General features: G+C 42.7%; 1 protein-coding gene and 1 long non-coding RNA gene across 5 annotated transcripts; one reads left to right on the forward strand and one right to left on the reverse strand.

The window, feature by feature from the left end:
- The first annotated feature begins 155 nt into the window (after positions 1–155).
- Positions 156–22,762, forward strand: A4gnt (alpha-1,4-N-acetylglucosaminyltransferase). 4 transcript variants are annotated; one of them, XM_040740182.1, is made up of 6 exons: positions 156–282; positions 470–535; positions 12,783–13,256; positions 18,856–19,026; positions 19,222–19,453; positions 22,351–22,762. In XM_040740182.1, the coding sequence occupies exons 3-6, from the start codon at positions 12,846–12,848 to the stop codon at positions 22,509–22,511; spliced, it is 975 nt and encodes a 324-aa protein (XP_040596116.1). In that variant the 5' UTR covers positions 156–282; positions 470–535; positions 12,783–12,845; the 3' UTR covers positions 22,512–22,762. The 4 variants fall into 4 exon arrangements, with proteins under 4 accessions (XP_040596116.1, XP_040596114.1, XP_040596115.1 ...); XM_040740180.1 differs by having other exon boundaries at positions 18,856–19,453; XM_040740181.1 differs by lacking the exon at positions 22,351–22,762 and adding an exon at positions 20,293–22,268 and having other exon boundaries at positions 18,856–19,453.
- On the reverse strand, positions 9,938–10,746 carry LOC121137587. Its single transcript, XR_005874883.1, has 2 exons — positions 10,538–10,746; positions 9,938–10,220 (listed from the first exon to the last, which is right to left on the reverse strand). It is a non-coding gene; the product is annotated as an uncharacterized LOC121137587 (long non-coding RNA).
- Positions 22,763–23,095: the final 333 nt, after the last annotated feature.

Genomic DNA, 23,095 nt, shown 5'->3' on the forward strand with positions numbered 1-23,095 from the left:
GTGCCTTCTACCTGGGACTTGGCAGATCAACAAATCATTTCCCAACCTGTCCATTGGCTCTCACCCTCCCGCTGGATTAGACAAACGACACTGAGACCACGTGACAATCTACAGCGTCATGAGGGTTTCCCTTTTCACCCAGGGCCAATATAAACTGTCTCTCCAGACTGAGACACAGCGAAGTTCTCTTACACTCCACTATGCCACCGACAACCGTCTTAGAGCCCAGTCTCATTCCCAGCCCTTGGGGGCTTGTAAGACACACATATCTCGGATGAGCAGGTAGGTGAAAAGAGGGCCGGGTGAGAGGGTGCAGAATGAGTTCCAGAACCAGCCTTTCGGGTTAGAGGAGGCATCCACTCCCACCCAAATTGTACCTGGAGATCTGGGGAAAGTGGGACAGGGGGGGAAAACGAAGGCCCAAAGTGGCCTTACGACTTCTCAAAGTCACTTACTGCTTCTCTCACAGGTGTCCCTATCCTCGTTGTTGTCGAGTTCTCCGGTGTAGGCACGGAATGTTCTAACTGCGAATTCGGTGAGTCTGGTCATTGATGGTGTTCAGCTGCAGCTCACTGATGTGGCGGGGGCGGCGCTGCCCAGGCCCTTGAGAGGCCAGGCAGAGAGATCTCCTCCTCTCCAGAGACTCTACTCCAGGGTCATTCGTAGTGGCACTTCAGAGGGCTTTGTCCGCACTAGGGACTGCAGGGCTATGCTACCCTGAAGAGGCAGCAAACTCTGCTGTTGTAGCTGGAAGGCGCTGTACCACGGGGGCGGCGGGGTTAGGGGGGGTGGGGGTGGGAGGAGGAGTTGGAGGTCATTCACCACTTGCTTAAAATGAGGTAGAGAATAGTTTAGTAAACCTCTGAAGTAAAAGGGCAGTGAAGAGCAATTGTGGGCTTCCCTGTAGGCAATCGATTTCATGTTGTCTCTGAGGTGATGATGGTGATGGTGGGTAGTATAAACCAGCCAATGCCACTAGAGTTTATAGTGGTTGCAGTACTGACACTGTCCACAATTGCATCTGTGTCACAGATGTAGCTTTGATTGTTGGTATCAGATTAGCAGCAAACACCAAGATCTTCCAGGGATGTCGAGCTAAGAGGCCAGTGTCTGCCTGCTGCAGGCAGAAGTTCAGCCCAGACAGGGACAGAGACCTGGACACCGCCTGGAGGAGCAGGAGTGCCATGCCAGCCAGGAGATTTCTCTTCTCCAGCCCAGTCCTGCTCCTCTTCCTTCTCCTCTTCCTCCTGCCTCCTTCTTCTGCTACTTCTCTTTTTAACATCTTGACGAATAACTGTGTGTTTTCCACAATGAGTGTACTAATTTTCATCCCAACCAACAGAGATAGAGTCTGTTTCCTCTACTTCTACCAAAGCAATATCTTTGTTTATTTGTTTTTAAAAACAGGATCTCATTCTATTTCCCAGGCTGGCCTTGAACTCATGGCCACCCTCCTGTTTCAGTCTCTGGAGACTTGGATGTATGTATAGTCATAAACCATTATATCTGGCACTTTATGTATTTTTCTGTAATAGCTACGGTAACAGCAGTGCTCTGATTATGATTCAGACCAGGATTTATATTTTAGTCATTTGTTTGCCCTCTCAGAAATGCATGTTAACATCCACTAAAAAGCAACACGAGCTTCACACAGAAGAGGCATCTCCCCAGTTCCTGGGGCACTTTTAATGAGCCCTTCCATGAGACTGATTACCTTCATATATTCAAAACTATTTGGAGTTATCTTTCCTTTTAGAATGCCTATTGATAGCTTTTACCTGACTTCCTACTAATTTGTAGGAGTTTTCATATAATAATAAATTTATATTTTTGATTTTTGATAATTTCTTTTGTAATTGGTAGAATGTTGGGATATTTCAGTAAAATTAAATCTATTAGAAAAAACAATATGAAGACACCCTTTGGGGCTGGAGAGATGGCTCAGTAGCTAAGAGCACTGGCTGCTCTTCCAGAGGACTTGGTTCAATTCCCAGCACCCACATGGCAGCTCACAACTGTCTGTAACTCCAGTTTCAGGAGATCTGATACCTTCACACAGACACACATGCAGGCAAAACATCAATACATATTAAAAAAATCTATGCAACACAGGAAGCCAAAAAGGTAAAATAATTGTTACTGACATTTGGCAGATTTCCTTTTGTGTGTGTATTATCTCTCACTTGTAATTACTGGGACTTTGGTCTGTCTTATAAAAGAAAATTGTATAATGAAATAATAATGCACAATCAAATAATTCCCCTGACTGAATATGTGGTTTAATGTACTATTGTAATAGGAACACCCTTGCAATTTCTACTCAGGCCACCCCAAATGTCTGGAACTCTACCATTCATTCCAGTGGCCTCTCCTCATCTCAACACCGTCCCTTCCTCCCAAAGGAGCCCCCACCTCACCCTGAAAACAGTCACTTCCTTGTTTTTCTTTGTAGTTTCTCACCCTTGTGCAATCCTGGATACAACAGACTCATTCAGGAAAATATTGTCATGTCTTTAAAACATCTTTCAATCTTCAGGATCCCCTCTCTTGTTACCATTGATTTATTTTTGTTTGTATAAAAAACACTCTTTTTTCAGATAAAGATTCTAGGACATTTTCCTCTGTGTTTCCTACAAACTAAGATGAAGGTAGATTCCCTTTCCAAAGACCAATAGTTGCCAGGTATAGTGGAGCATGCCTTTAATTCCAGAACTTGAGCACTTGGGAGGCAGAGGCAGTCAGATTTCAGTGAGTTCGAGGCCAGCCTGGTCTACCAAGTGAGTTCCAGGACAGCCAAGGCTATTATTATACACACACACACACACACACACACACACACACACACACACACACACACACACACAGATTAAAAAAGATCAGTAGTGGTACCATGTTTCTCCACCAGGAGGCACCAAATATCTGATTTCTGTTTTGAGTATGTGTGATAACAATTGTTGATAATCCCAGTGCTCAGATTCATTGATTTGTTGGGAGTTGCAAAGTAGTAATATTCTAATCAAACCATTAGTTTTTCATTTGTTATTTGGAATATGATGGAATATTTTATATCAATATTGCTTTTCTATTCAGTAATCAATGTTATAACTTTATATTGGAGATTAATATTTATTTTTCCTAGTTTTTAAGGTAGTTATTTGTTTTCCTATATAAGTCAAAACAAGTCAGTTAACTTAAAAGATCCTTATGCTGGGTGTGGTAGTGCATACCTTTAATCCAAGCACTCAGGAGGAAAAGGCAGGAAGATTTCTGTGAATTTGAGGTCAGCCTGATTGGTCTTCATAGTGAGTTCCAGGTCAGCCAAAACTACATAGTGAGACCCTGTCTCAAAACAAAACAAAAAAATTCTTGTTTATGATTTCAAGATTTTTGAAGAGCTTCAATAAGAACTTCAATCAATTGTGATTCTTGTTTTGCTTATATGATTCCTGTGTTATTAGATAAGCTGTTACTGACTTTTTTTGTTTTTACATGTGAAATTATATTTCATCACCTGCCTTATGTTTTTTTCTATAACAGACTGGAATAAACTGTTTCCCTCCAACAGCCTTTGTTTCTATTAGATAAGATAGTTCAAGATCAATCAAAGTATAAAGATGACCAATTGCTACTGGATTGACATTATTTCTATGTTCATTCAATGGATAGAGCTAAGGAATGTGCTGTGGAGATATATTACTTACGATTTAGTAAATCTTGCCTGAGGATCCAGAAAGCAAAGTCAGCCACAAGCCATAGAAGCCAGGCACACACCTTTAATCCAAGCAGCCAGAGCTAGGAGGTGGTGGTATACATCTTTAATCTTAGGACTCAGGATTAAGAGGTAAATGGATCTCTATGAGTTTAAGGCCACCCAAGTATACATGAGATTGAATCAGTCTAAAGGAGTAACAGAGCTCACACTAGCGGGGTATAAAAGATAGAAGCAGGGCATTCAATATTGAGTAGGAGGCATTTGTTCTCCAGCCACATGGAGAATAGGAACGCCCCAGCCCTATTAGAGGTAAGAACTCCCTGGTAGCTTGGCTGCTTTGCTTCTCTGATCTTCAGATTGAACCCCAATATCTGACTCTGTTTTTTTTCTGCTACAATGTGCACATATCAAAGTTCATACTAATCCTTTGGAAGGGGTAGGTTATTTTGAGCCAGGGTTTTGCTAAGCAGTCCTGACTGGCCTGGAGCTCAGTATGTAGACCAGGTTGCCTTTGAACTCACACTTATCTTCCTGCTTTGGCCTGTTGAGTGCTAGGGTTACAGAGGTGCATCATCATGTGTGGCCTGCTACTTCCCATTTGAATCCAAGACCACAGAGGATTTCATATAACCTCTCCCAAATGGCCTGAAAATTTCTGTCTTCCAAACCACCCATCTCAATTTCCAAGGGCCTAGAGAATTCCAGAAGAACATCTCATGAACACTTATATACTTTAACCTATGTTATTCACAGAGAGATTTCAGAATATATAACTACTAACAGCAAACTTTCCTTTTCTCTCTATTTTGATATTTTGCTTATTGATAGAATTGATTTTTTTGACATTCATATGTGTGTTTGGTATGTGTAGTGGGTATTAGTATGAAATGTACCACCTATGGTGGTTTGAAAGAAAATGGTCCCTATAGGCCCATAGAGAGAGGCACTATTAGGAGATGTGGACTTGTTGGAGTTGGTATGGCTTGTTGGAGGAGGTGTGTCACTAGGGGGTGGGCTTTGAGGTCTCCAAAGCTCAAGCTAGTTCACTTCCTGCTGCCTGAGGCTATAGATGTAGAACTCTCAGCTCCTTCTCCAGCACCATGTCTGCCTGCACACCGCTATGTTTCCCGCCATGAGAATAATATGCTGGACCTCTGAAACTGTAAGGCAGCCCCAGTGAAAATGTTTTCCTTTATAAGAGTTGCCATGGTCAGCCGGCATTGGTGGCTCACGCCTATAATCCCAGCACTTGGGAGGTGGAGGCAGGGGGATTTCTGTGAGTTTGAGGCCAGCCTGGTCTACAAGAGCTAGTTCCAGGACAGGCTCCAAAGCTACACAGAGAAACCCTGTCTCCAAAAAATAAAAAAAACAAAGAGTTGCAATAGAAACCCTAACTAATATAACCCCCCTAATTTCTTTCATGTTTATTGCCATTTTCCACTTCTTATTATTCATCTTTCATGTCTTTTTATGATATGAGCTCTGTTGTATGGTCTTAGAGGATTCTGTCAGGACTGCAGTATATCTTAAACTATAACTGTATGTTTCTTTCCAGGTAATAATACTTCACACATAGTACAAGGATGTTACAGTAGTATATCTCCATTGTTACCCTGTGGGACCTTATTTAGCTTAATCGTACATTATTATTTTTTCTTTCTTTGACACAGAGTCTTGCTGTGTGACCCAGGTTGGCTTTGAACTCCCAATATGCCTGTTTCAGGCTCCTCAGTGCTGCAATTACAGGCATGCACTACCTCACCTCACCTTGCTTTTACATGTGATATAGACACTACATTATATTGGTTTTTATTGTATTTAAGTAGTAGATTATATTGTAGTGTTTTTAGAGGCTTTAAAAAATAAACACAGGCTGAAAATGGCAGTGCCTGCCTTTAATTCCAGTACTTGAGAGGCAGATCTCTGTAAGGTTGAGGCCATCCTGGTCTATACAGCAAGTTCCAGGTCAGCCAGGACTATTTCACAGAGAAATACTGTTTTGAAAACCAAAACAAACAAACAAAAAAACCCCAAAACAACAACCATACAAACACAGGTCATCTTAGAAGAACAGTAAGCACTCTGGACCACTAAGTCAGATCTCCAGCCCCAGATGTCTCTCTCTCTCTCTCTCTCTCTCTCTCTCTCTCTCTCTCTCTCTCTCTCTCTCTCTCTCTCTCTCTCAACGAGACAGGGTATCTCCATGTAACACTAGCTGTTCTGGGACTCCATATGTAGATTAGCCTAGTTAAGTTGGTACATAAAATAAAACATCATACATTGGGAAAGCTAATGGCTCATCCTCAGGAGAATGAAATCTCCAAGTCTGTGTTTGCTCTCCTGCAAAGCCTCAAAGGCATCCATGTGTGGCGCTTATGGAGCGCTTGATTCATAAGCATGAAACCTCACAGGGCATAGCATTTGCCCATTAACTTGCCATGATGGAATCACAGAGTGGACCTGCAACTGTGGGATCCACTGCTTTTTATAGAATTACACCAAACTGAGGCAAATTTCTGGATTGGTCTGATAGGTTGCCATGATAGCTTGCTCAAAACACCAAAAGAATGGGATGCCATCATTCAGGACACAGTCCATTAATGTCAATTCAGACATCTGTATATGGTGTTCTGTTATTAATAGGAAGGATCTGGCAAGCAAGGAACTATAAATAAACTGTCCTACTGACTGTTACTCCTAATGACCTAGTTGGAACTTTGTGCTTATTGTCTCTGAAGTTCTGAGTTTCTAGTCCCAAACAGTGAGGAATCTCTCTGGTTGACACTTCAAGAGTCTCACCAATGCACAGACATCTGCAGGACATGTTGGATGGATTGTGTTCAGCGACCATAGTGGGAAAAGAGATGTTACACTGTCAGAATTTATTAATCTCCATCTGCTGGTGGGAGTGAGGCTGTTTTACATGGCAGCTGCAAGTAGGAATGTGTATATAATCTAGGAGATCAACTTTGGTGCCTCCTGGTGTAGACAGATGTGTGACAAACCTAAACAGAGAAAGGTAAGGCTGTCAAGCATTCAGGCGTGCCAGGAAGGCAAGCTACACATCAGCTAAGCTGCTAATGAATGGTGAGGTAGCCTCTGAACAGGAAGGGAATTTAGCGAGTGTAGTGGGAAGGAGATGATGAATTGAAGGTTTGCAATGCCTGCCTGATGAGGGTGGACTACAGTTCATCTGGCTAGACTCCATATTGGTTGTTTCCCCCCATGAAGAAATGGAATCACAGAAACACTGTCTCCTGAGCCCACGGAGGGAAGCACATAGGTACAGCTCTAGGGGTGTCATGAGGCAGTGGTGAGAATGCCTTCTCACAGACCCCCTAAACTGCAGAGCATAACTGAGGTGTGGGGGGTGTGGGAGGGGGTACACATCTGGAGCTGAGAAGATTCTGCTGTGGGTTTGCTGTGAGGTTCCTCCTGTAGGCTACTCCTAGGCAATGACTGTGTATAATGAGATCCCTGAAGTTTGCCTATTCCTGAGACACACAAGCTTCTTTTAATGCCATCTGGTGTTTGGAGACTTGGCTGAATCTGTCTTAGCCAAGGAGAGTCTCAGGTCAGGCAGCCTGCCATATTTCCTGCCAGGGTTCTCTTCATTGTAAGCTGATGCCTGTCTCAGCCATACAAAGCAATGCGCCCACTTTGAAAACCCACATCACTAGTGTGTCGTTAACGTCATCTTAGTATCTGTTTCTCCAAGAACTTGGGTTTGCACACAGCTTTTACTGTAGGAGGAAGGAGAGTTGAGAATGGCTCTGTGGCTTCCAACTTGGCCACTAGGGTATATAATGTCAGTGGGGAAAACGGAGATGAATCTTCATCTGGGGAAAATAATTAATTAACTAATTAATTAATTAATTAATTAAATGACCAGAGGGCCCCCATGCTATGGTGATCTGTTGTGTGTACAGACCTTTCCCTCCCCACTGAGGCCTGGTCCTAATTCTTCCAGGAGTCCATTTTCTGCTTCCTCCGTGTGGATTCCCAGGATTGAAGAAGCCAGTGCCTTTACCCACTGATCTACCTTTCTGGTCCCTGGTCCTCATTCTTAAGAGCAGTGTTAGCATCCTCTAGAGCTTAAAAAGCAGATTGTCACAAAAACGTGAATGCTGATTATCATGGTGTTTCTGCCATGTCTCAATCTGCTACAACAAAATTCCACACACTGGGTGGCTTAAACAGAAGACATGTGTTTCTTTCCATTTTGGAAGCTGAGAGAGAAGGGAGAGAGAGAGAGAGACAGAGAGAGAGACAGAGACAGAGAGACAGACAGAGACAGAGAGAGAGACAGACAGAGACAGACAGAGAGACAGAGACAGAGAGATGAGATTGGTCTCTTTTACAAAGGTGTTAATCTGGCCTATATCCTGGACTCATGTCCCTGCTACTAGTATACACAATTCATCTCTCCTTTAATCTGTGTAATTATTTCACTCTAAATAAAGTTTTTTTTGCTACTTTTGCAAAAAAAAAAAAAGAGGGAGATTTAATCTGAGTCTAATTACCCCTCTCAAGTTTGATCTCCAAACCCATCACATTGAGATTAGTTAAATTTGGGTTGGGGGTGTGACATAACAGTGACCTGTAACAGTTTCTGTCAGCTGTATTGAGATACACTCAGTTCCTCGGACAGTCCCATGCCATGTGAGGGGTCTGGGTATCTCTAAGATGTTCCCACTTCTCTTGTGGAAGGATGGAATTCAATTCTGGTTCAGAAGGTTTGGCCACACAGCCTTAGAAAGTGGTGTTGGTGGGTACGAGTAGCTCACCAAGAATATTTATTTTATACCTTATCTCCCAGCAGCTGTTTTTATCTGCAAATAAATGGTAAAGGCAGGGGGTAATTGTGTATATTATCACAATAAAACAAATCAAGAACCATGCTTGATAGCTGTGCAAAGTTTTATCCACAGGGGCATGTTTGATTTAGGTATGCCCAATAAAAAAGAAAGAAAGATTAGGACCATTTTACTAGGAGTCTAAGGTAGCTTAAAATACATTGCAAGGTATGGTGGCATTAAGTCACTGACTTCTAGTTTAAAATTTGTATTTTTCAGGATTTAATGATATAACTTTTAAGCATGCATTACTTTTTAAATTATTATTATTATTTCTTCATGAGTTCCCAAGCACGATGCTACCTGTTTTTTTGCCACTCTGTGGTGAGATGAAGTCCGTGTCTAGCCACTTCCCATCTATTCACATCCAGTCAAACAAAGCCCTTTTTGGGTATTGTTTGCTCAAGGAAAGGAACTGGCCACGTGGACAAGCTATCACCTTGGATAATTTGTCTTGGGCTGCTGGTAGCTGAATGCTTTAACAAGTTTATCAGTCCCGCTTGCTTGACAAATGTGTTAAAACCCGGAACAGTGGCACTAAAGGCCAAAGCAAATAGGACGAGTGCTGCTAGCTTAAGCATTTCCTTCTCACAATAAACCTGAGTTCAAAGAGGCTACAGAAGGGCACAGTGTACTTTTTAGCTGCAATTCAAGTCAATAAACATTTACTGTTACAGATCCTTCTAGCTTTCCTGGCCTGGCACAGTGGGCCCTTTATGCAAGAAGGTGTTTCGCTCCAAACCCTGACTTTTTCTAATTGAGATTATCAAAGGATATGCATAAGTACCAAGGACTGAAAAAAGCTCCCTTCTGCCTCCATGGTTTTTCTCTCTGCTTTGCTGCGCCCTCCCTAAAAAAACTCCCAAAACCCCAACATCCAAGAAACAGTTTCATGAATAAAAATAGAAATAACCCTAGATTCAGGGATTCTCTCCTCCACATCTTGTTTATTTGGTAATTTGTAAATCTACCTGTCCAAACACCTCACCAACCAAGGCAGTTACCCAGGCTCTATAGTGTATTGGATCTGGTTTGCACTGGCTAGGTATAGCAGAGAGGAGAGCAGAAGGAAGGGAAGGAGTCTCATTGGTCCCTCCGGAAAGGGCCTTTCAGATGTCTACACCCTTGGAAGTTCCATGTGGAGTGGTTCAAATGATTCAGGAAGGCCAGGGAAGGGCATCAAGCTGTGATCCTAAACTTCCCTAGGAACCTGTGATTTGCTTTTTGGATATATCACACCAACTCACACAAGGGTAAGGGTTTTCTCCTTAAAGGTTCACTGGGATATAAATTTCATTCATAAATTAAAAAAATTACCCAGTAAGCAAGCAGCTTTATGCTTTTATGAAGGAGTCCAAATGCCATCTACATTAATTTTTTGTTTTATTTTTGAAGCAGGATCCCATGTATCTCAGGCTGGCCTAGAACTTGATATGCAGCTGAGGATGAGTTTGAACTCCCGATCCTCCTGCCTCTACCCTCCAGTGCTGGAATCCCAGGTGTACGTCACTCTGCCAGACTCCATCTTCATTAACGTTGTCTTTCCTCTTCTCCCTGGTGGGAAGTCAGGGTTGCTTCTTTAGCCACTTCATCCCCATGGTGAGCCTGCGTTAGTTATTTTCTGCACTTCTCGGGGTCCTAGTGCTCTCAGCCTGTGACAAAAGGAGGCATCACTCTACCTAGTGCTTGATGAGAAGATCTACTCACTGTGTCACTCAAGCTCACACCATGCCCCACTGAAAAGACCTCTAACTACATCACTTTTTATGCCTTGAACACTGGCTCATTTGTTTATGCCAATGTACAAGCAGCTAGTCCCAACTAGGAACAAGGAATGTATCACTCATACAAACCCAGCTCTCTAGTTAGCCTCAAGCAGGCAGCAGGACCACTAATATTCCCTCCTGTTTGTAGGAAAGAACACCCACATCTATTCAACTTTAAGGTCTCTCAAAAGATGCCAGGTTACCTTGAGCCCAGAGTTGATCAGGTGCACAGAAGAAATCCAGTTTCCAAACAGGAGCAAGTGGGGAATGAAGAGCTCATTCTGGGGATGCTCAGACAAAGAAACCCAGAAATATCAAGAAATGGGACAGCTTTAGCTCCCTTAATGTAGGACTGGATCCACAGTCTGTCCAGGAGGGTATCTCTCTGATCATACTACAGCATCCAGGGAAACCTGTTTTTGCCTAAGAAGAAACTCTGGGCTGAGGACAGGTGATTCTCTGAGCAGAGAACAGTTTCTTTCCCTCCCCTCCCTCCCTCCCTCCCTCCCTCCCTCCCTCCCTCCCTCCCTCCCTCCCTCCCTCCCTCCCTCCCTCCCTCCGTCCCTCCCTCCCTCCCTCCGTCCGTCTCTCCCTCCCTCCCTTCCTTCTTTCCTTCCTTCCTTTTGGTTTGTCTGAGACAGGGTTTCTCTGTGTATTGTGTATCACTGGCTGTCCTGGAACTCCCTCTGTTTGTAGACTAGGCAGGCCTCAAACTCAGAGATCCCTCTTGCTCTGCTCCTAAGTGCTAGGATTAAAGGTTACCACCATCTGGCCAAAGAACAGTTTTGAAGAGGCTTGTTAAATGCTCACATCAGGGGCTATGTAGTCAGACCATGGAGGGTGAAGATACCTTGGGGAAACCCACATTAGTTGAGGGTGATCGAGCTGACTTTGTGAGAGTAAGAGGAGGCTCCTACCCTACAATGGTACATCAAGGCAAACAAAACAAAACAAAACAAAAACACCCAAAAAACCCCTCCTGCAGTCATCGTAGCTGACACTGGGGACATCCATTTTCATTGTAGATCCCTGGACCTTTGGGCTTCTGGGGTTTGTCCACTGATTTGATGGTGCTTTCCTTCCTTTTCATCAAACCTCTTAATCATGATTGCAAAGGAGAAATCTGGGTCAGTTTACAGATTGTCTGGTAAATAACCTTTCACAAGACTCTGCCCATGCCTTTGATTCAAGCTAAACTGAACAGGTGTGTGATGGCACCAGCATCATGCTTTCATATGGATCCCTCCCCCATTCCCAAACAGGCTTGCCAAGCTTGTGGGTCATCCGAAACATCTGTGAACTCCTGTTTTCCCCATATACCTACATTCAGGGGGAAGGGGGAGGAGCTTAGTGAAGGAAGGGAGGAGCTTTCTGGGGAGTTCTTAGATTTATTCTTAATCTTCTGCCAATGATTTACTTTCCTCTGTGTGGTTGAATTGGAAGACTGGTCAGTGAATTATCAGAATGTACACAGGGAAAATGTGTTCTCACTTCTAAGGCCTCAGATACTGGTGAGCTGCAAGTCTCTGGCTGGAAAGTAAGTTCTGGGCTCCTGGATTTGAATTTTCTGAAAGAGTCATGTAGAAAGCAAAACATGGGCCTTTCAGGAATTGAGATCCCTACTCTCCTGGAGTCAGCTTGAGTTCAAGCTACCTTTTGCAGGGAGGGAACCCCTGAGGCGATAACGTGGACTTTGGTGGTAACTGATTCAGGTTAGAATTATAGCTCCAATGCCACAATCTATGTTCAGTTGTAACTCTCTTTTAGTTTAGACCTTTGGTTAATTTTCTTCTGAATTCTGTTAATTTTTGAACACTTTATAATCAATTTTCTCCATCTGTGGTCATAGTTGGGAAACTGGTGACACTTCAACCTCTTCTAATATTTGTATTAGTGATTTTTTTCTTTTGTTTCATTGACTTGGTTAGAATTGCTAGAATAATATTGACTAGCAAAAATGATGATGAGCATTTTATCGCAGTCAAGCTTTATTGGAATGTTTTGTGTGGAGAATGCTAATTGCTATATATTATTATCTATGTATTATCATTAATATTATCTTTCTATTATCATCTATCTATTTACATCTATATACTACCTATGTGTTATCGTTTATGTGTTATTCTGGCAGGTATTGTGTATCAGACTGATGTTTTCTTGTAATTTTTAAAAAAAAAACATGAACGTGAGTAAAAATTTCCCTCATTCTTGACATCTATTGAGTTGGAATAATGAGATGACTGCTTTCATTTTCTTCTATTAAGATGATTTGTGCATTAATAGTGTATACATGCATATATATTAAATTGTCTTCCTATATAAACCCAAATCTAAGATGAATTTTTTTAATACTGTCAGTCTTGACTTGATTATATCTCACTTGAGACTTCTTTCATCTTAGTCAATAAGCAATGTCTTACTCATTTTCTTGCCTGTTGTTTCTATTAGGATCACCAGGGTGAATTCTGATGAACTTTGTCGCTTGAAGGACAGGCTGGAGAGCTGGAGGACATGCTGAAGGAAATCCATCTCTCCCTGTCTCTGGTCCTGGTGTTTGCCTGCGGCCTGTTGTACCAGCTCACCCTGAGGTCTCACTGCTTCTTTGCCTGCCTGCCTCTCTTCACATCTCCACAGGGGCCGGAAGGCCTCTTGAGAAGTGGACGAAGCATCGTGTTCATAGAGACTTCTGAAAGAGTGGAGCCGTCTCCACTGGTCACCTGTGCTGTGGAGTCTGCTGCCAACATCTACCCGGAGCAGCCAATCATCTTCTTTATGAAATGGCTCAGCAATGCCACACGGCTGACCCCAAACACCAGCTCCCCAGCCTTCTCCCTGCTCTCAGCCATGGACAATGTTTTCTTTGTCCCTTTGGACATGAGAAAGCTGTTTGCAGACACACCCTTGTTTTCATGGTACACCAAAGTAAGTGTTCAAAGCCTCGAGAAAATCTGTGTTGGGAGGGAGAAACGGAACCTGCAAGGAAATGGGCCAATATACTTACTGTAGACAGGCAAACTGAGGACAGGGGCTCAGGAAAGAGTCTAGTCTGGCACTCAGACTAATGGGTTGGACTACTGATTCAGGTAAGTGGCAGACATGTCAATTAAGTGATTGTGCTGGTTTCCTTTTTGTTGAGGCTTGTTTCTTTGAGTCTTCTTGGTGTTTTGGAGGCTCTTCCTCTTTATAAAAATAATTTTATTTAAATTAAAAACAATCTTATTTTATGTACTAAATCCCAGTTCCCTTTCCCTCCCGCCCTCCCATTTCCCCCCACCATACCCCCATCTTACTCCCCCATCCACTTCTCAGGGAGGGTAAGGCCTCCCATGGGGGATCATCAAAGTCTGTGATATCATTTGGGGCAGGACCCAGGCCCTCTTCCCATGTATCTAGGCTGAGAGAGTATCCCTCTATGGGGAATGGGCTCCCAAAGCCCATTCACACACTAGGGATACATACTGGTTTGGAGGCTCTTCTTAACTGAACGAATTTCTTTATCTTTTCTAGGTACATGGAGCACTTATTTTTCCTTATAATTTAAACCTTTTCAACACCAGAGGTGGAAACCAAGTGATATTTAAATGAAAGTGATGTAGGTCAGGAATTCAGCAAAAATCAGTAGCATACTGCTCCATGAGAAAGATACGATCAAGAAGCACCAGAACTCCTAGGAATCCAATAATCCTCCTCTTAGCAGTATATTGTAATAGGGAAACAATGTTTCAATTGGTCTCATCGAGGATGCACAGCTGGGTAGTGCTTAGAGTGCAGTTACTCAAGGATTCCATTAGGTAGTGCTTAACTGAGCTTTTTTTTTTTTAATTTTAACTGACATCTTATGGGAAGGTGAAATGAAATCCTTCTTGCCATTATAATGCAATTATAATGGTTTCAGTTATGCAACTATCTCCAGAGCTAAGAAGTGAGGAAGCCTTCATGGGGCACACACCAGAAATCCTACTACTTGGGAGGTAGAGGTAGGGAGATCAGAAATTTAAAATCATCGTTGGTTTCATAGCAACTTGTAGGCCAGCCTGGGCTACTTGAGACTTTTGTCTCAAAAAATGAAAATTTCTTAAAACCAAAGACAAATCAAGCCCTTCCAACAAACAAACAAACAAACAAACAAAGGAAAACTAAAGAAACCAAACAACTATTACAGCAGATGTTTGAATATGATTGAAATAGAAGTGACTTTCAAAAATGTTGATTTTTATAAAGAAAATTATTCTTTTTTATTTTTTGGGACAGTGTTTCTCTGTTTAAGATCTCTGGCTGTCCTGGAACTCACTTTATAGGCCAAACTGGCCTTGAACTCACAGAAATCCGTCTACCTCTTCCCTCTGAATGCTGGGACTAAAGGCATGTGCCACCACATCCTGGTTAAGAAAATTATTATTATTATTTTGTTTGATTTTTTTCAAGACAGGGTTTCTCTGTGTAACAGCCCTAGCTGTCCTGGAGCTAGCTCTGTAGACCAGGCTGGCCTCTAACTCACAGAGATCTGCTTACTGAGTGCTGGGATTAAAGGCATGTGTCATTACTACCCATCTTAAAAAATTATTATTTTTTCTTTTTTTTTGATTTTTCGAGACAGGGTTTCTATGTGGCTTTGGAGGCTGTCCTGGAACTCACACTTGTAGAGCAGGCTGGTCTCAAACTGACAGAGATCCGCCTGCCTCTGCCTCCCAAGTGCTGGGATTAAAGGCATGTACCACCAACGCCCAGCTTAAAAAACTATTTTTAAAAGCAGAAATAATTTGGGCTGGGCGGTGGTGGCACACACCTTTAACCCCAGCACTCGGGAGGCAGAGGCAGGTGGATCTCTGTGAGTTCGAGGCTGGGCTGGTTCGACAGCCTCCAAAACAATACAGAGAAACCCTGTCTCGTAAAACCAAAAAAAAAAAAAAAAAAACCAGAAATAATTTAAAAGTTAGTGTTATAGCATACGAAGTTCAGCCTAAATTCTTATTTACCCTGGACCAAATGTCAGTGAATATTTAAGCTTTGTAGGCCAAGTAGCAAAAGAGAAGTGTTAGTTTACCAGGGCTCCTTTAACAAATGACCTCAGACTTGGTGACTGACAGCAACAGAAATTTATGCTGTCAGCTCTGAAAGCCAGTCACAGCAGGGGCTGTAGGTAAGACTGTGCTTTGTTTCTTTTTCTTTCTTTCTTTCTTTCTTTCTTTCTTTCTTTCTTTCTTTCTTTCTTTCTTTCTTTCTTTCTTTTTTTGGGGGGGGGTTCGAGACAGGGTTTCTCTGTATTGTTTTGGAGGCTGTCCTGGAACTCGCTCTGTAGACCAGGCTGACCTCGAACTCACAAAGATCCGTCTACCTCTGCCTCCCGAGTGCTGGAATTAAAGGCGTGCACCACCAATGCCTGCTTGTTCTTTGTTTCTTAACAGCTTCTGGTGGCCAAGTGGTTCCTTGGCCTGTTGCCCATCAGTCTACTTGCTGCCTCCTTTAAATCCCCTTTACCTCTGTGTGTATTCAGTCCCTGTCAACCTCACTCTTTAAATTACATCTGTGATATTTTTAAGGACTCATCAGTGTAATCTAGGATCATCATCCCATTTCATTATCCTTGACTTAATCACAACTGCAAACGTCCTCTCCCCATATTTACAGGTTCCCAAGAATTAGGACCTGACATCTTTGGGAGGTCATTATTTAGTCTACTATAGCATGTTCATAAAAAGAGAAGAAGTCCCTCCCCTCTCCTCCCCTCTCCTTCCCTCCCCTCCCCTCCCTGCCTTGCCCTGCCTCATTTGTGGGATTCTGGTGTGTTGGTGTGTGGTTGACAGGTTTGACTCTGGTTGCTATCATTTGGAAACATTTGTCAGACTAAGTTGCAACCCTGAGGGGACTCTTCGAGTAGGCTGGCAGGGACTGGGATTGAGGGCAGCTTCTTGGGTCAGCATCACTTTGCATTCCAGTGACTTTTAGATGCCAAAGTACCTTCTGTTATAAGAGCCTAGAAGTATCAAATTGCCACTGGCCAGGAGGAAGTGGATCAATTCAAATATATTAAGTGTCCATATGTTAGTCTTGGCAGTTGCCAGCAGCTGGGTTCCTGGAAAGTGGGTGTCACTGTAACAGGCCAGGAAGGCAGGTACAAGGAGATGAGGGGACAGACAGCTTTGTCCATGCCTCTAAGGATGACCCAGGACTGCACAACTTTTCCCATACCTGAGCTAGACTGTTCTTATCTAAATTGTGCTTTGCTCCTTGGAAAAAGAAATATCAAAGCAAGTTATTTTGGGAGATGCTGCACACTACATCTTTTTCTCACAGATGAATCACTCATCTGTAAGAAGATTAAAACCTCATTATAGTTCTGAGCTCAGTAAACTTTAGTCCTATTTGGAACTCTCTTTCAGTGATTGACAAATAATCTCTTGGAACTAAAATAATTTGGAACAAAGCTTGGGTTGTGCTAGGATGGACCTAGATTTTTACATGTTAGATTTTAGGAGCAAGGTGGGCCCTGAGATACAGAGTCCTTAAGTGCCTGCTCCCTCTGGGTCTGTAGGGTTCTGTGCTGGGGTGTGTAACTACAGCATTCATACTGTGAGAGAACTGGCCCATGATATGTTCTGTCCCAGCTGGACCTGCACAGGGGGTAGATGGGGGCACCTGTTGGAGAGGATCCATTGTACTATCATTTCCTAAGGACCACTGGGTTTGCGGTATGAACCCTACACGTAGTTGTAGCTCTTGATGTCCAGAACCAGCACGGGCATGGTTCTCAGTCCTCCTCTTCCCACTCTCCCCATCTCAGGAGGATGGCAGGCTAATGCTCACATCCAGGCTGGGTTCCTCGTCTGCTTTTCTAAGGCTTTTGGTGTTCTGTGTCTCTTAGTTCAGTCACAACCTGTAAGTTCCCAGGTTACACTGATTTTTATCAAAATGTAGTTTCCTTTGAGTGAGTGAATGTCTGAAGACGGACAAGGATGGAGCATCTTGACTCTTCCGTTTCTCATGTGAAAGGCAGAATGAGCATGCGCCTCATTTTTGAGGACTTGTGCGGGTTAGAAAGTGCTCAGAATGGCTGTCCATATGTGCTAGCTATTAACTGTCCCTGAGGTTTCAGGACTTGTAAATGATGGATGATTTTCAGCACCTGTGACTTTTTTTTTAAACAAAGCTTTTGTTAACTTGCTTGTGTTCTTCATAGTAGAATTTTAACAACTCATTTTTTTGGTCAAAACCAAAGATCTTTGATTAATCTTTTACTCAATATATTTAAATTCAGAAAAACTAATTTGTTTTTTTTATTTAAAATCTTAACCATTCCAAAAGGGAACACTATGATTTATACTGATTTATTTCATTCTGCTGGGTTCCTCTTCTGTTTTGCTTGCATTTTTGCATTTAGCCATTCTTTCCTACCCACCTACCCATGAGTGAAGGCTGACCTGTTTTTATCTGGAATATGGACCCTGATCTCTTCTCTCACCCCATCAGAGTATCATCCAAGTCTGGGTTATCTCAACAAGCTCCTAGACTGCTTCTTTATCTCTGTCCCCATCAGTACCCGCCATTGCCCTAGATTCTTGTCCACACAGCAGCCAGTGAGCCTTGGAAACCCCATTCAGATTACATCACTCCCTTCTGCTCAACCTTCCAAATCGTTTCAAATCTTGATGCCGTTCTACATGATCTTTCCCTTTCCTGTTCTTTGTTCTCATTGCCCCTCTCCCTCCTCCACTCTGCTTCTGCCTCATAGCCAATATGCTTCTGCCTTGGGGTCCTTTGCACTTGCTGACTGCTCCAATGTAGCGTTTGCTCCCAGATGTTTTCGCGGTGCACCCATCTACTGCATTCAAGTTTCTGCTTGATGTAACATAGTGCCCTCTCTCACCCCTTTACAGTCCCCTCACATGATATTTTATCCCTTCATAGTCCTTATCAACACCCAAGTGGGGATTTTTCTTGCTTGTTCATTGCTATGCTTTTAGCAACTTCACAGTGCTTGGTGCAGAGTAAGTAGGTCCTCAGTGAACTCCATTTGAGGAGCTTCCAAGCAAACGAAGGTATGCATTCATGCAGTCTCAGGCTTTTTCTTTCCCCCAATTTCTCAACTGGTGTATTGTTTCGTTTTGTTTTGTTTTGAGTTTCCTAGCTTTTTAACATTTTTTTAAATTACCAATCTTCAACCTTTAAAAGTGATCTACAAAGCTACATGGAGAAGCCCCATCTCGACCCACCCCCCAAATCCATCCTTCACAGTTTCCTATTTGTGGTTATCGTCATCCACATGGAAGATTGACTTACACTGCCCATTGCGAAATTGCTGCTGAATTTTGCCTCCATCTTTTCATTGCTTTGACGAAAGAAAGCCCATTAAAAAATCTTCAATAACTGCGAAAGGTCTTCTTTTATTTTAAGTTTTAAAAATACTAATTGCAGCAAACTCTTTACTTCATGGAAAATTAGAGAGGTTGGGGAAATCTACCTTGTTGTGGTCCTTCCTGGCCACTCTAACTCCTTGCGGGCTCATTTGTACCTGTTCCCATAGGTCAACAGCAGTGCTGAGAAACACTGGCTCCACGTCAGCTCAGACGCTTCACGCCTGGCTATCATCTGGAAATACGGTGGCATCTACATGGATACCGATGTCATCTCCATCAGGCCCATCCCCGAGGAGAACTTCTTGGCAGCCGAGGGTTCCCGGCACTCCAGCAATGGGGTATTTGGGTTCCTCCCCCACCATCCCTTTCTGTGGGCCTGCATGGAGAACTTTGTTGAGCATTACAACTCAGGCATCTGGGGCAACCAAGGTCCTCGTTTGATGACCAGGATGTTAAGGGTGTGGTGCAGACTTCAAGACTTCCAAGAGCGGGGTGACCTGAAGTGTCTGAATATTTCCTTCCTTCATCCCCAGAGATTCTACCCTATCCCCTATCTACATTGGAGGCGCTATTACGAAGTGTGGGACTCGGAGCCGAACTTCAATGACTCCTACGCGCTGCACTTGTGGAACTTCATGAATAAAGAGGGCAGGACTGTGGTTAGAGGAAGCAACACCCTGGTGGAAAATCTCTATAGAAAGCACTGTCCTAAAACTTACAAGGCTCTGATTCAAGATGTAAACGGGACAGTGTCCAGGGAGCCAGGTACAGGCAGCAGATAGAGGAAGGGCTACTGCTCACGTAGGGGAACTGGACCCTTCTGGGCTGCAGCATTCTCACTTGGTCTCAATAGTTTCTAGGGGCTAGGAGCTAATCCACACCTCCAGGATTAACTTTCTCTGGTAATGGCAGCATACTTCCAAAGAAAAGTGGCTATAAACATAGACGTTTATTTATCCTTCGTGCAACAGCAAGTCCGAAGGCAGACAATTTAGGACAGGTATACTAACAGTGAGGATCGGAGGCTCAGGCTTGAATCTTTCTGTTTGTTGTCCTAGTGTTTGTAGTCCACGCTCAAGTGGCTGCTGGACCTCCAGTCCATCATCTAGTTATTCCAGACACTAGCATGGCAGAAGGAGGAAAGAAAATGCATTTCATTCCATAAAAACTTTATGCAAGTACTGTGTAAGTGCAAATACCATGTGTCTATGCAACTCCCTGGCTAGACTGTAGCTGCAAGAGAGGCCGATAGGTAGCTAATAGGTCTGCTAGCACCCATCAGAATGAAAGGGACATGGCTGTTGTTGTTTTGATTTTTGAGACAGAGTCTCTCTATGCAGTCCTGGCTGTCCTGGAACTCACTATATAGATTAGGACACTATCCAACTCACAGAGATCTACTTGCCTCTGCCTTCTAGGTGCTGGGATTAAAGACATGTGGCATCATACCCAGTCCTTGATTTTTAACATCTGTATTAATCCACTTTCTGCCACTATAACAAAATACTGGAACTGTGAAATTTATTAAGAGCAGTGATTTATTTATCTCATAGATTTGGAGGCTGAAATCTTGACTCAGATGACTCTGTCTGTTTGGCCTCTAGTGAAACCCTGATGGAGGGTGGCGTCATAGTGACAGGACACATGTAGAAGAGATCACATGGTGAGTCAGGAAGACAGAAGAGTGTAGGATCCAGGTCCTTTGCAACCCACCCCTGTGGGAGGGGTCAGAGGAAGGTTTTTCTGTGCGTCCCAGACTCACCTCAAACTCTCAGTCCTTTCTCCTAAGCCTCAGAGGGCTGGGATCACCCTGACCGGCTCAGGCTTCCTCTTTTTGTAAGAACTAGCTGGAACTCCATAAAAAGTACATTGATTCCTTCTGATAATGGAACCCTCCCATGACCTCATTGCATGCACCCTACTTCTCAAATGTTCAAGTACCTCTCAACATTGTCACGCTGGAGACTGAGGTTAAAACACATGAGCCCACATGTAAACGACAGAAGTGTTCACTAATCTATTAAGTCAGTAGATATTAATTGATCTTCCTGGGAACTAAACACTAATTTAGGGGCTACAGATGCTGGGGAACCACTCAGTGTTGGTCCCAGCACATGTATCCTAATTACTGGCCACTTATCCTCAGGATAGTCTCCTCCCATCCCCAGCCCATTCCCCATACTGTCCCTTTCCAATGCACACATTTACCCTACCCCAGCTGTTGCTTAAGAGCAAATGATAAACTCAAGCTATTTAAAGCTGCTTCCTCCATAGATTCAGATGAAAACTGACTCCTTCCAAGCATCATGTTGTACACCATAAACACATGTAATTTTCACTTTTCAATTAAAATACAAATAAATTCACATCTACTTCTCAGGAGGCATGAAAATTAATATATTTTTTTCTGTTTGCAGTTATCAGTCAAGGGTTTCTAGAACTTTTCATGGTTGTTTGCCTTATAGAAAAATTTACATTTTTCCACACACAAAATTATGATGTCTTACAAAACTCTACATTCATCTGTTGTCTTTCATTCTTAACTTTCCCTCTTCAAGAATCATGGCTCTGGTAGTCTTATGAAAAAAATTTGGTGAGATAGCTCACTGGGCAAAGGTACTTGCTGCTAAACCTGATGACCTGAATATGAGCCTTGGAACCCATGTGGAAGACAGAGAGAAACAACTCCTGCAAGTTGACCTCTGACCTCCACATGTGCTATGGTGCACATGTGCATACACACCACACACACACACACACACACAATGTAAAGAAACCAAACAGTCCAAAACATTTACAAGTCCTGAGTCCTGCCTTGGGTTTATGTACTCCACTACTTGCTGGATTCTTTGATATGTTACTCCCCAGTCAGACTGTGTGTCCATCCCCTCCATGATGTTGCCCTCTTTGTGTCCCTGAGACAGTGAGCACTGGTGTTCAGTGTTTCACAGATAAAAATTCCTCTGTTAGCCCTGTTGGGAAGGAGCAGGTTGGTTCTTATTGCTGTAGCTGAAGAATGCTCTCCATCCCTGAACACAAAAGTTTGAAGGACTCAAGTGAAAACACTTTAAACTTCTCAAAAATTATGTTTCCATTGGGAACAAATACGTCAACAGCAATGTCTTATATATTTCCTTATGGGTTGTACTTGGTATGGGTTTTTTGAGGCAATAATGATAATTTCATGTTTCAAGTTTTGTTTTGTTTTGTAGTAAAATGAGTTTGTGATTATAAGTGTGGAAAATCAATTAACTTATGTAAGGAGTACTATCTGTATGGTGGAAAGAGTGAATTTAAAACACTTATAGTGGGTCTGAGGAAAATAGATCAATGCAATTTCCTTCTTCCTTTTGGAAAGGTTGATTGTTACCCATGTTTAACTGGATTTATACTTTATTATTCTATGCAGTATGTAATAGCATGTAATAGGATTTTTTAATGTTGGAATATTTTTCTATTTTTATTGATTTGTATCCTCTCCTCTGTATGTGAAAAACACCAACTTTTTGTATTTTTTACAAAATTTTCAATCTGTAATTTTTGAGTTTTACTATCTAAATTAAAAATATTTCACATATGAATATGATGCATTTATATTATTATCTACCCTCTGGTGTATACTCATGTCTTCTTCCTCCTCCTCCTCTTCCTTTTCTACTCAGGGAGTCAGACTGGTGCTTCCTGGATGTACATGACTGTAGAGCACCATCCACTGAACCATGGGCAACCCACCACAGGCCATACTGCTGAAGAAAGTTGGCTCTCCCTATCCCAGCATTCACCAACCGACAGTAGCTCCTCAGATAAAGCTGGGACCTCATGAGTCCCTTCCTCCTTCCACTGGAGTGTTGACTAGGTGGATCTTATGCAATCTTGGACCAGCAACTGTAGATCCTGTGGACTCATGAGTTCTTTGGTCTCTTATGTCCAGGGGACATCAGTTCATAGCAATGTTTCCTGGCCTCTGGCTCTTAACATCTTTCCATCCCCTCTTCTGTGATGTTCCCTGGGCCGTGGGGGTAAGATATATGCCACATTTAGGAATGGGCATCTAACAATCTCTTATTTTCTGTATTTGACTATCTTTGAGTCTTTGTATTAACTGCCATCTGCATAAGAAATTTATCTGATGAAAAGTCTATGGATATACATGCCTTTAATACTAGCACTCAGGAGGCAGAGGTAGGTAGATCTCTATGAGGTTGTAGGGCAGCTTTCCTGGTCTACATAGAGATTTTCAGGTCATCTAGGGCTACATAGTAAGACCCTATCTTAAAAAAAAGAACTAAAAAGGAATTTATTTAAAAGACAGTTTGATACTATGATCCTTTATCAAAGTAACAATACTTGTAGGGCATGACTTCTTTTTAACCAAGTTTGCAGTGCTAGACATAAGTTCCCTCCTCT

This window comes from Mesocricetus auratus, unplaced genomic scaffold, assembly GCF_017639785.1.
Source record: "Mesocricetus auratus isolate SY011 unplaced genomic scaffold, BCM_Maur_2.0 Super-Scaffold_100691, whole genome shotgun sequence".
NCBI lineage: Eukaryota > Metazoa > Chordata > Mammalia > Rodentia > Cricetidae > Mesocricetus > Mesocricetus auratus.